Source organism: Siphateles boraxobius, unplaced genomic scaffold (genome assembly GCF_051911475.1).
Source record: "Siphateles boraxobius isolate OS27281-9 unplaced genomic scaffold, OSU_SipBor_1 33, whole genome shotgun sequence".
NCBI lineage: Eukaryota > Metazoa > Chordata > Actinopteri > Cypriniformes > Leuciscidae > Siphateles > Siphateles boraxobius.
The window spans coordinates 7,549,404-7,563,973 of record NW_027508953.1 but is presented as its reverse complement, the minus strand read 5'-3'; the positions used below and the strand labels follow the sequence as shown (position 1 = coordinate 7,563,973).

Sequence of the window (14,570 nt, the reverse complement as noted above, 5' to 3'; positions counted from 1 at the left end):
CAATGATGGCCTTCTGGACAGCAGTCAGGTCGGCAGTCTTACCCATGATTGCGGTTTTGAGTAATGAAACAGGCTGGGAGTTTCTAAAAGCCTCAGGAATCTTTTGCAGGTGTTTAGAGTTAATGAGTTGATTCAGATGATTAGGTTAATAGCTCGTTTAGAGACCCTTTTCATGATATGCTAATTTTTTGAGATAGGAATTTTGGGGTTTCATGAGCTGTATGCCAACATCATCAGTATTAAAACAATAAAAGACCTGAAATATTTCAGTTGGTGAGCAATGAATCTAAAATATATGAACGTTTAATTTTTATCATTACATTATGGAAAATAATGAACTTTATCACAATATGCTAATTTTTTGAGAAGGACCTGTGTATATATATATATATATTATTAAAAAAGGGAAGAAATAAATTTAAAAAACACAACAAAATTACAAAAACTTTTACTAAAATTGAAAATGAAAACAGAAAATATTACAATAAAAACCAATTCAAAATATAAATAAAAACTGTAATATTATCTTAATAAAACTAAAATAACACTGGCTCTGATATATAACTTCTATTATAAATAGACTAATAACACAACTAATAGTGCCTGATGCTGTATTATGAAGGCTCTGTTTCCTAATTATCAAAGTTATCAAACAATGTTTATGATATACTGTATAAGAAGCTGTTTTTGATCTATGTGCTGTATTTGCAATGATTACCAATGATGAGCCTACTTGCATATTTGTTGAACAATGTGTATTTTACAATTTAAAAAAAAACTTAATTCCTTTAAAAGGTCTAGGACAAAACAGCCATCATGACTCACTCAATGCTGCGACGCCAACTGAAGAACCTTGTTCAGAACTTCTCTGAGGCAGAGGTCAAGGTGAGTTTTTCCTCTTACTCTTTTGTCAATCCCATTCAAGTCTTCAAGGTGAGACTTTTGTCTGTATCAACTATAAGTCGAGTCATCTTAATTTATATAACGCTTTATACAATAAGATTGTTTCAAAGCAGCTTTACAGTGGTAACAGAAAGATAATGTTTTAATGATGCAAACAGAGTTCATTTCGGCTGTACAGCAGCTCTAAAAGAAGTGTCATTGCTTAGCTGATGTCAGTTCAGTGTTGATACAGTTCCGTTGTAATGATAATCAATTATTCAATTAGTTCATTTCATCTTTAAAGCAGTTCTGCAGAAAACAGTGATGTCGTCATCCAGCTCAGTTCAGTTTTCATCCGATAGTGTCAGTGAAATCAAATAAATAATATTGTTGAATATTGAGTGTCCCGAACTATGCAAGCCAGAGACGACAGTGGCAAGGAACCCAAACTCCATCAGGTGACAGAATGGAGAAAAAAATCCTTGGGAAAACCAGGCTCAGTCTGGGGCCCAGTACTCCTCTGGCAAACAGGCAAACATGCTCTGATTATGATTCATGCTGAAATCAGATTGTGGATCGATAGCATTCAAATATTCATCCCGTTCCTTGTGCTTGAAGATCGGATTCATCACGTCTGTGTGGAGCTGAAGCTGGCCGTAGGGTCTGTGCGGAGGACCTGTCTGGTTCTTGTGGTCCGTGCCGATGCCTGTCATGTCGACCATGCCTTCACAGGGGATTGTCTAGTTGACAAGATCTTTGCTGACGTTCAGGTGCTGCGCTATGTCTAGGTGTAGGTCCACCATCTGATCTGGTTATGGACCGGATCCAGCTGACTACGGTAACCTCGCAATAAACAGAGAGACATTAATATTAGCGTAGATGCCATTCTTGTTAAGATGTAACAAATACATCGGGTGTTATAGGAAGTTTTCCTGGTTCCGGTTGACCTCATTTATGCAACCTAACAATCCTTCAATGGATGTGAATTATAAAAATGTGATAATGTGTTATGTGTATGCCAGGTTAAAGAGATGTTTTTAGTCTACATTTAAACTGACAGAGTGTGCCTGCTTCCCGAACAAGGTTAGGAGGACGGTTCCAGAGTTTAGGTGCTAAATAGGAAAAGAATCTACCGCTGGCCCTGCAGTTGATTTTGATATTTTTTTGTATATTATCAACTGGCCAGAATTTTTAGATCGCAGTAGACGTGAAGGACTATAATGTGTTAAGAGCTTGCTCAAGTATTGAGGAGCTAAGCCATTTAGTATTTTGTAAGTAATTAGCAAGATTTTAAAATATATGCGATGTTTAAAGGCTGATTTATACTTCTGCGTCGGACCTATGCTGGAGCCTCTACGCTATACCTATGCGTTGGTTTTCATTTATACTTCTGCGTCGTTGTCGCGCAATTACACATGCAGAGGGAACATGTGAAACCCGAGGGAGGGGTTCTAGCAGACCAATCAAAGCGCTTGCATCCGCGTAGAATTGACGCGTTGTTACATTTTTGGAGAGGTGCATGTCAGGGTATGCCGAAGGTTACGCGCGCTACACACAGCCTACGACGTAGCTACGGCGTGAGTTTGACGCAGAAGTATAAATTGGGCTTAATAGGGAGCCAATGCAGCGTTGACAGAACCGGGCTAATATGGCCATACTTCCTGGTTCTAGTAAGGACTCTAGCTGTTGCGTTTTGGTCCAGCTGGAGTTTGTTTATTATGCATGCAGGGCAACCACCAAGTAGAGCATTACAATAATTGTGAACTCATGAACTAATTTTTCTGCATGTGTTGTAATTTAGATATATTTTTAAGATGGAAAAATGCAGTTTTACAGATGCTAGAAATGTGGCTTTCAAATAAAAGACACCTAACAGTATAACTTCATTTGAAGGTCATTTACAATTTTTATACTATACATATTTCTTTAATGAAATCTTTTATTCTTAGATATCTGCCATCCATGTATTTAATTCATATTCTATTATAAATAGTTGTAAGCTATTCTGAGTGTATCTTTTGTACCCAGTGCAGATTAATTTACTTTGTAAATTAGGTTATTGGTTAGTGTTTTATATGTTGGATATGTTTTGTAGGTTCGGGAAGCGACCTCTAATGACCCCTGGGGGCCATCGAGCTCCCAGATGGCAGACATCTCTGACCTGACCTACAATGTGGTGGCCTGTAACGAGATTTTGGCCATGCTCTGGAAACGCCTCAATGATGACAAGAATTGGAGGCACGTGTACAAGGTGAGTGAAGGAGAGAACTGAAGAGAACAGTCACCGGGTTTAAGGAACCGGATTCTGAGCTTGCTTGCCTGCTCAGACTGATTGAATATTTATAGCAAGTGATCGTTTTTGTGACTCTAATGGGCACCCGATAATGTTACCCGATTGATGGTTGGGGTTTTTTCTGTCAGCAGGACCATTGCTGCTGCCGCTGCAGTGTTCGATTATGTGCAGGCAGGATTTTCCATTCAGCTTCACTGCCATGATGTTTCTTCCTCTAATGTTTACTTACAGCTTTTGTTTTGTTATTGAGAGAGATACAGGAAGAGAGATTGAGTTACACAATGTTTAGTGGTGCTAGTTAAGCATCATGTAGAATTACATTTTAAAGAGGCCCAAAACACCCATAACACCCTTATTTTGTTATTTATTTATGGTATTAGTGGTAATAATAATAGAACACCATTTTCAAGTTTATTTATAAAGCACATTTAAAAAACAACAAATGTTGTTCAAAAATGCTGTACAATCAAGAAGAGATACAGAAAAAAAATTTTTATCATAAAGCATTGTAAAACATGCTAATAAAACCCCTTGGAAATAAAACCATCTCAAACCATGTCATAGAGTAAGGAGAAACATGTGTCTTCAACCTAGATTTAAATATTGCCAGTATGGAAGAAGATCTAACAAAAAACAATTGTGCATTCCACAACCTGGGGGGCACAACTACAAACGCCTTATCACCCTTGGATTTCAAGCAGGATGAGGAACAGAAAGAAGTAACCGATTTGAATGAAGAGACCTAGGTACAGAATAAAGTTGAAGAAGATCAGCAATGAATTGTGGGGCTAGATCATGCAAGGCTGTAATAGCATACAGCAGAACCTTAAATTTGATCTCTATAGCTAACTGGTAACCAATGTTGGGAAGGGAGAACAGGGGTGATATATATTCCTTGTCTGCTTAATTGCAAAAAAAAGTAGACTGAGACAAACCCACATATAAACATTGCAGTAATCCAACTGGGATGTGATAAGTGCATGAATTACTATTTCCAAATCTTTCTGACAGACTAACTGTTTTAATTTGGCAATGGACCTGAGATGTAAAAAGCTTCCTTTAATAACAGCATTTATCTACTTATCAAATAAAAACTCAGAATCTTAGATGACACCAACGTTTTAACTCTATCATGCAAGATTAAACAAACGGAGTAAACAGATTTTGAAGGTCAGTGATACACAACAAAGAACCAAAACCAATGGCCTCAGTTTTATTCTCATTAAACTTGAGGAAATTGTCAGACATCCATAATTGAACTTCCTCAAAACAAGAGATGAGATTACTGATGGAACGACAATCATTTGACCTGACAGGAAGATGAAGTTGTGTATCATCAGCATAACAATGATAAGCTACACTGTAATCATTTGTACTTTTGAAAGCTAGAGCCTAGAGGAAGCATATAGAGAGAACAAAAAAGCAGAGGACCCAAAATAGAGCCTTGTGGGATGCCACATGTAATCGTTGTTGACGATGAGGAGTGATTATCAATATTAAAAGAAAAAGTTATTTCATTAAGATGTGAGGGAAACCAACGTAAAGCAACCCTCTGGATATCATTCAGTGAGGATGCATTAAATTGATCAAAATTTAAAGAGTTTCAAATTCTTGCAAAAAAAATTATAATCCAGATAAATGCTGTTCTTTTAAACTTCAGATTAATCAAATAATCCTGGAAATAAATGCATCAGTTTCCACAAAAATATTTAAGTTTTCAAATGATTCTTAAACAACAAATCAGCATATTAGAATGATTTCTGAAGGATCATGTGACCCTGAAGATTGGAGTAAAGGCTAAAATTCAGCTTTGACATCATATGAATAATTTACATTTTAAAATATATACAAATAAAAAAGTTATTTTAAAAATTAGTTTCACAATATATTTTACTGTATTTTTGATCAAATAAATGCATTCTTGGTGAGCTTAATTGACTTCTCTCTAAAACATTAAAAACTTATGGACCACAAATTTATATGTACAAGGAAAAGATTGTCAAAACATCTAACAGATCATGTTTTTCTATTTTTTCTTCAACAGTCTTTAACCCTTCTTGAATATCTATTGAAAACGGGCTCTGACCGCATCCCTCAGCAGTGTGTGGAGAACATTCACATTATCAAAATCCTAGTAGAATACCGCTTCACAGACAAAGATGGAAAGGACCAGGTACTGCAAAATATTCGATTCTTCTACACTCATTACATTAATAATAGAGGATAAAGGTCTAAAAGTTTATGGATAATGGATTTGCTCTTTGTAGGGGGTGAATGTCAGAGAAAAGGCTAAGATAGTGATGGTGCTGATTGAGGATGAGGAAAAGAGGAAAGAGGAGAGGGAATCTGCTATGAAGACAAAAGACAAGCTGACAAAGGCTCCCAGTGGTAAGACTCATGAACCCATGAGCACTTGTCTTGCATAAAGGAGCTTCGCATCATAGTAAATTATTTCAGTATCCTTACACATATTACATGTTAAATATATTTAAAGGGACAGTGTACCCGAAAATGAAAATTGTGTCATGATTTATTCATTTTCGTTCTTCTATGAAATACAAAAATAGATTTTTTTGCTGAACCTCCAAAAAGGACATAAGAAGCACTGTAAAAGTAACATATACAACTTGTTTTCACAATACTTGCCATAGATGACTATATTATCTATATTAGCCATTCACTTTTGTTGTATTTTTTCTTTATGAACATTCCAACTTCGTAAGTCTGTAGGTCTGCTTTAACATACAGATTCAATATAAGTTTGAGGTCCATGAGATTTTGAAATGAAAAGATAAAAAAAGTAATATTTTGAAATATAATTGCAATTTAAAATAACTGTTTTCTATTTTAATATATTTTAAATTGTAATTTATTATTTTGACGGCAAAGCTGAATTTTCAGCATCATCACTCCAGTCGTCAGTGTCACATGATCCTTCAGAAATGATTCTAACATGCTGATTTGGTACTCAAGAAACATCTCTTATTATTATCAATGTTAAACATTCATGCTGCTTAACATTGCAGTGTAAGCTGGGATATTTTTTTAGGATTCTTTGATGAATAGAAAGTTTGTTTTTAAAAGAACTTTTGTAACATTAAATGTCTTGACTGTGACTTATTATAAATTTAATGCATCCTTGCTGAATAAAAGTATGAATTTCCCCCACCTCTAACTTTTGAATAGTAGTGTCTTCTTGGTCTTTTTTTATTTCTTTTTTCATTTATATCTGTTTAACTCTCTTTTTTTATGTCAGCATCCTCCGCTACAGGACCAGAAAAAGAAAAGCCAGAGATCCCCCCGTATACAGGGCTGCCCTCCCTGGACAACATCCCATCGGTGGCTGACCTGACCGCTGCCATGGCCAAGAAGAAGGAGGAGCAGAAACGTCTGGAGGCCGAGAGGAAAGAGGCAGAGAGACGGGTAAGACAGACTGATCAATTACTCAGAGAAACTTTTGATAGCACAGTGTCTGACTATTATCAGACTGTCTAAGCTGACATAATGGAAATCTGTGGATTCAGGCAAAAGAAGGAGACACAGAGCCAGATCTTTGGGAAAAAGCAGCAACAGCAGCAGCTCCGTCCAGCTCGGACCCCTGGGGAGCCCCATCCGACGGATCCAACGAATCCGCCCCTTGTACCAACGACCCGTGGGGGGCATCGTCTGACGAGGCAAAGGAATCCAGGTCAGCTTCTAATCCTTGGGGTGAATCTGCTGATGGGAAAAACGGATCTGCACCCACATCCAATGATCCATGGGGAAGATCTGCCAGTGCCGAGAATGGTTCTCCACCCGCTGCCAGCGACCCATGGGGTGACTCTGCTGGAATTTCAGAGGATAATTCAACAAATGATCCATGGGGGGCTGAAACGGCGAAAGACTCTGATGCAGCAACGTCAGATCCATGGGGAGCACCGGCGGATAGTGTACAGGATTCAGCACCTGCAAACTCTGACCCGTGGGGGGCATCACCAGTCACGTCTGATCCATTTGGTGATGGTTCAAAAGCAGATAATGATCCTTGGGGCACAGCAGGTAAGAAAGTGACTGGATTGAAGAACAGGTACATCAAAAATAATGAGCTTTTTAATGTCCCACTGACAATTGCTTCAAAATTTGGTGAATTTACACTACAGTTGAAAAAAGTTTGGGTTCAATAATTTTATTTTATTTTAAAAGTAATTAACACCTTTATTTAGCAACGATGCATTAAATTGATCAAAAGTGACAGAAAATATTTTAATTTCAAATCAATGATGTCCTTTTGAACGTCCTATTCATCAGATAATCCTGAAAAAAGTCTCATGGTTTCCAGAAAAACATTGATAATAAGAAGACATGTTTCTTGAGCACCAAATCAGCATATTAGAATGATTTCTTAAGGATCATGTGACACTGAAGTCTAAAAATTCTGTTTTATCATCAAAAAAATAAACAATAAAGTTATGCTGTATAATATTACTATACTCGATATTACTGTTTTTCCTGTATGTTGATCAAATATTAATGCTGCTTTGGTGAGCATAAGAGATCAAGAGTTCAACAACATAATAGAATCTTACCGACCTCAAACTTTTGAACAGTAGTGTAAATGTAGATTACAGTTTAAACAAAACACTATTAAAGGTGCTCTAAGCGATGTTGGGTGACGTCACTTCTTGTTGACGTTCAAAGTATTGTCAAACAAAACGTAGGGTAGCTAAACCCTCCCTCCTCCTCATCCGCGCACTAACCCCTCAAACCCTTCTTGTCAGTTATTGGCTGGAACAGTTTGTTATGTTTCATGGTGCGGGTTAGCCCAGTTTGTTTTTGTTGCCGCTTGTGGAGCCTGGGTTGTCTGCAGAGACCGCGTTTTTACAGTGTGTTCAGGGAACAGGCAGCTAGCGGATAGTGAGGAGATGTTTGCTGTATGTGACAAAATATAGCGATGGTATTATTGTATGTCAGAGATGTTCACATGCTCTGTTTGTTTGTTAAAACTAACAAAATAAATGTACTTTAGGAAGAATGTCAATACAAGCTCACTTTTCCTAGCTGATCATTGTATTTCTTACTCTCAGCATCTTCACCCCCCACTGCGAGTGACCCCTGGGGTCCCCCATCAGATGCTATGACAACTGGTGACCCTTTCGGTGATGGTGGTAGATCAGATCCATGGGGAGGTTCCTCTGAAAACGGTACTAATGGAACAGCTTTCTTTCTTTATTTGTTTCTGCGGTCTCAAATCTTATTTTTCATGGTCAATTTAGCCTTAAAGGAATAGTTCACTTAAAAATGTAAATTCTGTCATCATTTACACACCCTCAAGTTGTTTCAAACCTGCACGAATTTCTTTTTTCTGCTGAACACAAAAGAAGATATTTAGAAGAATGTCGGTAACCAAACAGTTGGTGGACCCCATTGACTTCCATAGTATTTTTTCCTACTATAGTAGTCAATGGGGTCCCTCAACTGTCTGTTTATTGACATTCTTCAAAATATCATTCTTTATGTTCAGCAGAAGAAAGAAACCCTTTGAAACAACTTGAGGGTGTGTAATGATGACAGAATTAAAAAATTTAAGTGAACTATTCCTTTAACCTCATTAGTCACAAACTGGCGGATGCATATTGCACACAAAAATGGCAAGAGCTTTCTAAAAATGGCAAGCTCCCATCTAATCTAATTGCTGAGACAATTTTGTTGCAAATAAACAATATATTTCTATGTTACTTATTCCTGTCTTATAGTTAGTTATATCTGATTTTAGATTCACATCACTAAATATCTAGCACTAACAGAACAAACAGTTGTTGTCGTGATTAACTTTCATCTTATTTTGGTCTTTTGTGTTTTCTGCTAATTTTTTATCTTTTATCAGTTTTAATTTATTTGTATTTGTTTTATTTCTTTATTTTTAATAAATGTTATACTAATAAAATAAATAAAGGTTTCACTTTATTTTGATGGTCCCTTTAACACATTCTGTTGTCTATAAGTAACATTGCACCTTCATGTCTATAACTCTCAGAGTATTAGTAGACTGGTAGCGTTAGGGTTAGAATAAGTTGACATGTAAAGTTACTTATAGTCCGTAGAGTGTCTGTTGGAGGGCCATCACAATAAAGAGTTTGCAGATATGAAGCAGATAACAAAAGTTGCTTATACAAAGTTACTTATAGTTAACAGAATGTTCAAAAGGGACCATCAAAATAAAGTGTTACCTATAAATAAAATATACACTACAGTTCAAAGGTGTCGATAAGATTTTTTAAATGTTTTTGAAAGAAGTCTCTAAGGCTGCATTAATTTAATAAAAAATACAATGATAAATGTAATATTGTGAAATATTATTACAATTTAAAATGACTGTTTAATATATTTTAAAATGTAATTTGATGGCAAAGCTGAATTTTCAGCATCAGTACTCCAGTCTTTAGTGTCACATGATCCTTAAGAATTCATTTTAAAATGCTGATTTCCTGCTCAAGGAACATTTCTTAATATTAATGTTGTAAACAGTTGTGCTGCATAGTGTTTCCTTGAAAACCATGATTCAATAGAACAGCATTTATATAAAAACGAGTTAACATTAAAGTCTTTACTGTCACTTTTGATCAATTTAATAATTATACAGTACAGTCATGCAACTCCGGCTGATCTGCAAGCAATCTGCATGCAATCTTCAAGCAATCCCATAATTAAAAAATGGCACAATCTGATGGCCTCTGCTGATCCTGCAGCCAATCAGATTGCTTGCTCAACATTTAAATAGTCTGGCTCATTGTTCGCTGTAAACTGGTCTTGCAGCACGCTATCAGAGTTCCTCTGAACCCGTCCTCCTCCCCAAGCTCCACCTGCCTAGATCTGCTGCTTATGCATGTATGGATTTATGTATGTCTATTTATGCGGCAGCAGCATATCTTACATGCTCACAAGTCCGCCAAGACCAAATACATTAACATTGCCATATTCAATAACATGCTAAAACTATCCCTGGAGTTGTCATGATTGAAATGCGTTCTTGCTGAATAAAAATAGTATTTAAAAAAATCTTACTGACACAAACTTTTGAAAAATAGTGAATAAAATAAGAAATATGTTGTCTATTTTGTCTGAATTATTTTTCTATCAATAGGTGACGCTTCTACAAAACCTGCTGAGGAGACCAAAAAGCCAGTGTCCTTCCTCGGAGAAGGTGCTTCATTGGTGGACTTGGACTCTCTTATGTCAGTCAAGCCCAAACCGAAACAGCCCCCTCTCAGCTCCATCCCCACTCAAAAAGCCCCGGGTAAGGAGGGCTGAGAGAGAGAGAGACACACTGACAATAACAGCGATTGAGAATAAAAGAGAAAAGCACTGTATAGTTATCTGTTTATTTTTGAGTGTTTGTGATGCAATGTTTTACAAGCCTAGAGTTCATATAGTCAGAACATAACCTGTACGTAGTTGATGTTGATCCCATCTCAACCTTCTTTATCCCTGCTTCTATATGCTATCCATTTCCCTTCTCCCTCCCTCCCCATCATCCCTTTTTGGTTTGCACACTTTCAACTTTCATCCTTCCCAGGTGTTATGCCAGCCACAGGTATTACCAGGCCATTGGGCGGCAGCATATCAAATGCAGGCGGTTCTGTTGCACAGCCATCAATTCCAAATTATTTTGGTTTTAATGCCATGACACCCTGTTCCAGTGGCCTCTCCCCCTTAAACTCAGCCTTTGGGGTGCCTGCCGCCCATATGGCATCTCCAACCCAGAATCCAAGCCTTTCAGCTTTGACGATGCCCAACATGGGCTTTCCCATGGCTAACCCTCACACACCGACTAGAATGGTACAACCCAGCACCGCTGGCCCTCTTATTGGTGAGTTTTCTCCTATGTCTCTCACAGGAACCGTTACCCCACAAGCTCCAGTTCTTCATCGACCTCCATTGGTTTGGGGCACTGGAACTGGGGCAGTTGGGAAAGGAAATAACATTTTTTGAGGTCCAGCATCCATTCATCCCTTGCCTTCTCCTTGCCCCACCACCTTCATCGATCCTAGCTGATTATGTTTGTGTATAAGTGTGTGCAAATATTTAAATATTAATGAGCAACAATATACCGTAATTTTTTTGTTTTGGGGGGAAAAAAAGCATGCATACCCCTGCCTTTCCAACATGATGGACTGACAGATTGAAACAGGTGTTTTGTTTATTCACTTGTTGGAGTTTTTCAGTATGTTTTAGAAGATAACATTCTTAGAGGTTTAAGGAAAACTGGCTTATCTACTGGAATATCTGACCTGCCACTGGGCAGATTTTGGATACATTACCATGCAAAAGTTTGGGGCCAGTAAGATATTTTTAGGAAATTAGTGCTTTTATTCAGCAAGGACACTTGATTAAATTCATCAGTAAACACTTTATGATGTTACAAAATATTTTAATTAAAATAAATGCTGTTCTTTGGAACTTTCTATTCATTAAAAAATCACATTATATAATATATAATTAATATACATTAAAAATGTATTATGGTTTCCTCTTAAGCAGCTTCAGTACCAAATCAGCATATTAGAATGATTTCTGAAGGATCATGTGACACTGAAGACTGGAGTAATGATGCTGAAAATTTAGCTTTGCTATCACAGGAATATTTTTAAATATATAAGTTAAAAATCTTTATTTTAAATTTTAAGGTTCAGCCTTGGTGAGCCTAAGAGACTTTCAAAAAAAGTAAAAAATCTTAATCTTAGTGACCCCAAACAGATCTTTGAACAGGAGTGTGCATTTGTGTGATAACATAACTGGATAAACATCTAACTTGCTGTGAGGAGTAAACAAAATAAATATCTGATTTTTATTTCCAAACCGCCTGAATAACCAAGGAAGCCACCAAGTTGGAGACCTAGACGTGCTTTGACATTGTAACCATCATTGAAAATATTTGTCTTTTATTGCTATTTTAAGCAGCATTCTGTATAACACACAGGATCATGCATATTGAAATATCCAGATGTGGCTTGTAGTGATTGTTATGATAAGAAACATTCCAATCATAAACATTTTTATGCTTTAGTTGGTTACGTCAGGTATGGGGTGTATTAAACTTTGAAGGTCCTAAAACTTGAACACCTCAATTTTCCTTTCTTTCTTTTTTTTGGGATTATGTCATGTGGTTTGAAATTGATCTGTTTTTTTAGTCAAAACAAATCAAGGCAACAATGTAAGTGGCGATCATGCACAACATGTTTGTTGGGAATTGTTGCTTATTTAAAAAAAGTTAACAATATGAGAGGAATAAGAATTAGATGAAGAGAAAGATATACAACTTTTGAATATTGATATAAAGAAGATTCATGTTCTTTCTCTTTTTATTAAGATGCGTCTTAATCACAGTTTGCTTTCTGTTGCAAAATGTTTCTTTTTATTGGTGCATTTATTTATTTATTTATTATAATTCAGACATTTTCTTTTGGTAATTTATCTAAAGGAAGAATGTGTTGGAAGATCAAAATCATTATAATTCGATGAAATTCAAAAATGTATGAAAAAAGCATACTTTTCCACATTGGCTATAATTATAGGTTCAGTTACGGTTTTATTTTGTATTACAAATAAATATATTTATTTATTTATTTATTTATTTATTTGACCAGCTATGGTAAACCTGTGGTGTTACCTGTGAAAGTGCACAATTTAAGAATAAAGTGACAAGATCATTGAAAAGCACATCCTTCATTCTAGTGACTTTATTATTTGCATTAAGTAATGTTTCAGGTTCGATGCATTGACATTTAAATTGGCTGACTTTTTATCAAATGGGCAAAAATAAAGAAAAGAACGAGTTAATTCTCGATTGACTGCAAGGCTTAAAAATTAGGAAAGGAGCTAACATAACAGATTAAGTTGAAATAGCTTGAAATTAACTTACCGTAAGCCTTATTGGCAGCATACCACAGAAAATCTTTTTGAAAACCATGTCATGTTATTGCACTATTGTCTTTTAACCACCAGGGGGAACATGATTCTGGTGGGATCTCCAAGACTCACCGTCTCAGTATACATAAGGTTTCAGTGGGAAAAAATTCCATAATAAGATTTTTATTTTATTTTTATTTCACAAAACAGTTTCTAGCAAAATAATTTCAGGCCCACTCCCATACTGAACCTGTAACCATATTCTTAACCTTTAGGCTACTGCATTCCTTAACTGATGAAAGAAGAGAAATAAAGAATTTCCCGACACCACTGTAGTTACATGGCTTGGTTTTAAATGCAGTCCATGAAGATACAATGCAGTCTGAAAAGCTCTTAAGATTATATAATAAACAAAATACATGTGCTTGGGAGGACTTGACACTGTGAACATCTAAAGAGAATCATTTAATTCAACAGTCTTACATGGAGGAGATGAATGTAACCTGGTTGTGGGCAAAGAGAGAGAGATTTAAATGGAACTATAGAAAGAGGCAGAATCGAAGGAACAGATGGACTTGGGCGGATTAAGTGAAATCTGGGTGGGTTTGTCATGAACATACACTTGAGGTTGAGAATGAATAAAAGAGAAGAGACAGTGAGATAATAAAAGTGAAACTACAGAGACAGATGCACACTGGCTGAGGTGGGTTTTATTTCTTTTTTTCTGCGCTTGTGATCAACATTTCTTTTGGAAATAAATGTTGCCTATACTTTTTTAAAAATGAGAAAAGAAAAAGATTTAATTAAAATTTTATTTAATTGGCTTTTTTTTGCCATGGAATTGTTTGTTAATATTATATTACCAGTTTCACTGCATATATATCCCTGCAAGTATATCGTGATTGTGTTGATGTAATTCTATTCATTCTTCGTGTGATCATAAGCATTTAAATATATATCTGTGTTGAAAGTTTGTCCATATATATATATATATTTTTTTTATGATCAATTAAGTTGACGACATATGTTTTACATTGCCTTTTAACTCATCAAAATTATTTAACACATTTTCAACTTTTTTATACAAGTTGTACACGATTTAACAATTCTTTTGTAGTTTAATGTAATTTAAGTTAAAATTACCTAAACATCCAAGTTGATTGTACTTAAACATTTAAGGCAGCAACTTTTTACAGTGTATATATATATATATATATATATATATATATATATATATATATATATATATATATATATATATGATTGTTATTTATAACGGTAAAACAATGTGAATAATCAATTGATATTTTATATTTTACATGAACAGATCTATATTTACACAGATCTAAATATTTCAGAATACTGAAGACGTCATAATACATAACGCTTAATCTCTCTGGTCTGTGGATGTAGGTGTTTCATGGGGCTCTGGATGGACCAGGATAGACAGATGTACCTTTTAGATTAACCAAGATCACGAAGGATTACAAAGAAATAGACGATGGGGATT

General features: G+C 35.8%; 1 protein-coding gene across 2 annotated transcripts; it reads left to right on the top strand.

The window, feature by feature from the left end:
- The first annotated feature begins 788 nt into the window (after positions 1–788).
- Positions 789–12,569, top strand: epn1b (epsin 1b). 2 transcript variants are annotated; one of them, XM_077195243.1, is made up of 9 exons: positions 789–885; positions 2,978–3,133; positions 5,220–5,348; positions 5,443–5,563; positions 6,432–6,598; positions 6,700–7,213; positions 8,239–8,355; positions 10,296–10,448; positions 10,728–12,569. In XM_077195243.1, exons 1-9 carry the CDS (start codon positions 817–819, stop codon positions 11,141–11,143), a joined length of 1,842 nt encoding a protein of 613 aa, XP_077051358.1. In that variant the 5' UTR covers positions 789–816; the 3' UTR covers positions 11,144–12,569. The 2 variants fall into 2 exon arrangements, with proteins under 2 accessions (XP_077051358.1, XP_077051359.1); XM_077195244.1 differs by lacking the exon at positions 10,728–12,569 and having other exon boundaries at positions 10,296–10,519.
- Positions 12,570–14,570: the final 2,001 nt, after the last annotated feature.

What these genes read in the sequence shown, in the direction of transcription:
- epn1b (XM_077195243.1), top strand. Translation starts at nt 817, where the DNA reads ATGACTCACTCAATGCTGCGACGCCAACTGAAGAACCTTGTTCAGAAC. An exon ending in TCTCTGAGGCAGAGGTCAAG is followed by an intron (nt 886 to 2,977) that starts GTGAGTTTTTCC and finishes TATGTTTTGTAG; the next exon opens with GTTCGGGAAGCGACCTCTAA. An exon ending in GGAAAGAGGCAGAGAGACGG is followed by an intron (nt 6,599 to 6,699) that starts GTAAGACAGACT and finishes CTGTGGATTCAG; the next exon opens with GCAAAAGAAGGAGACACAGA.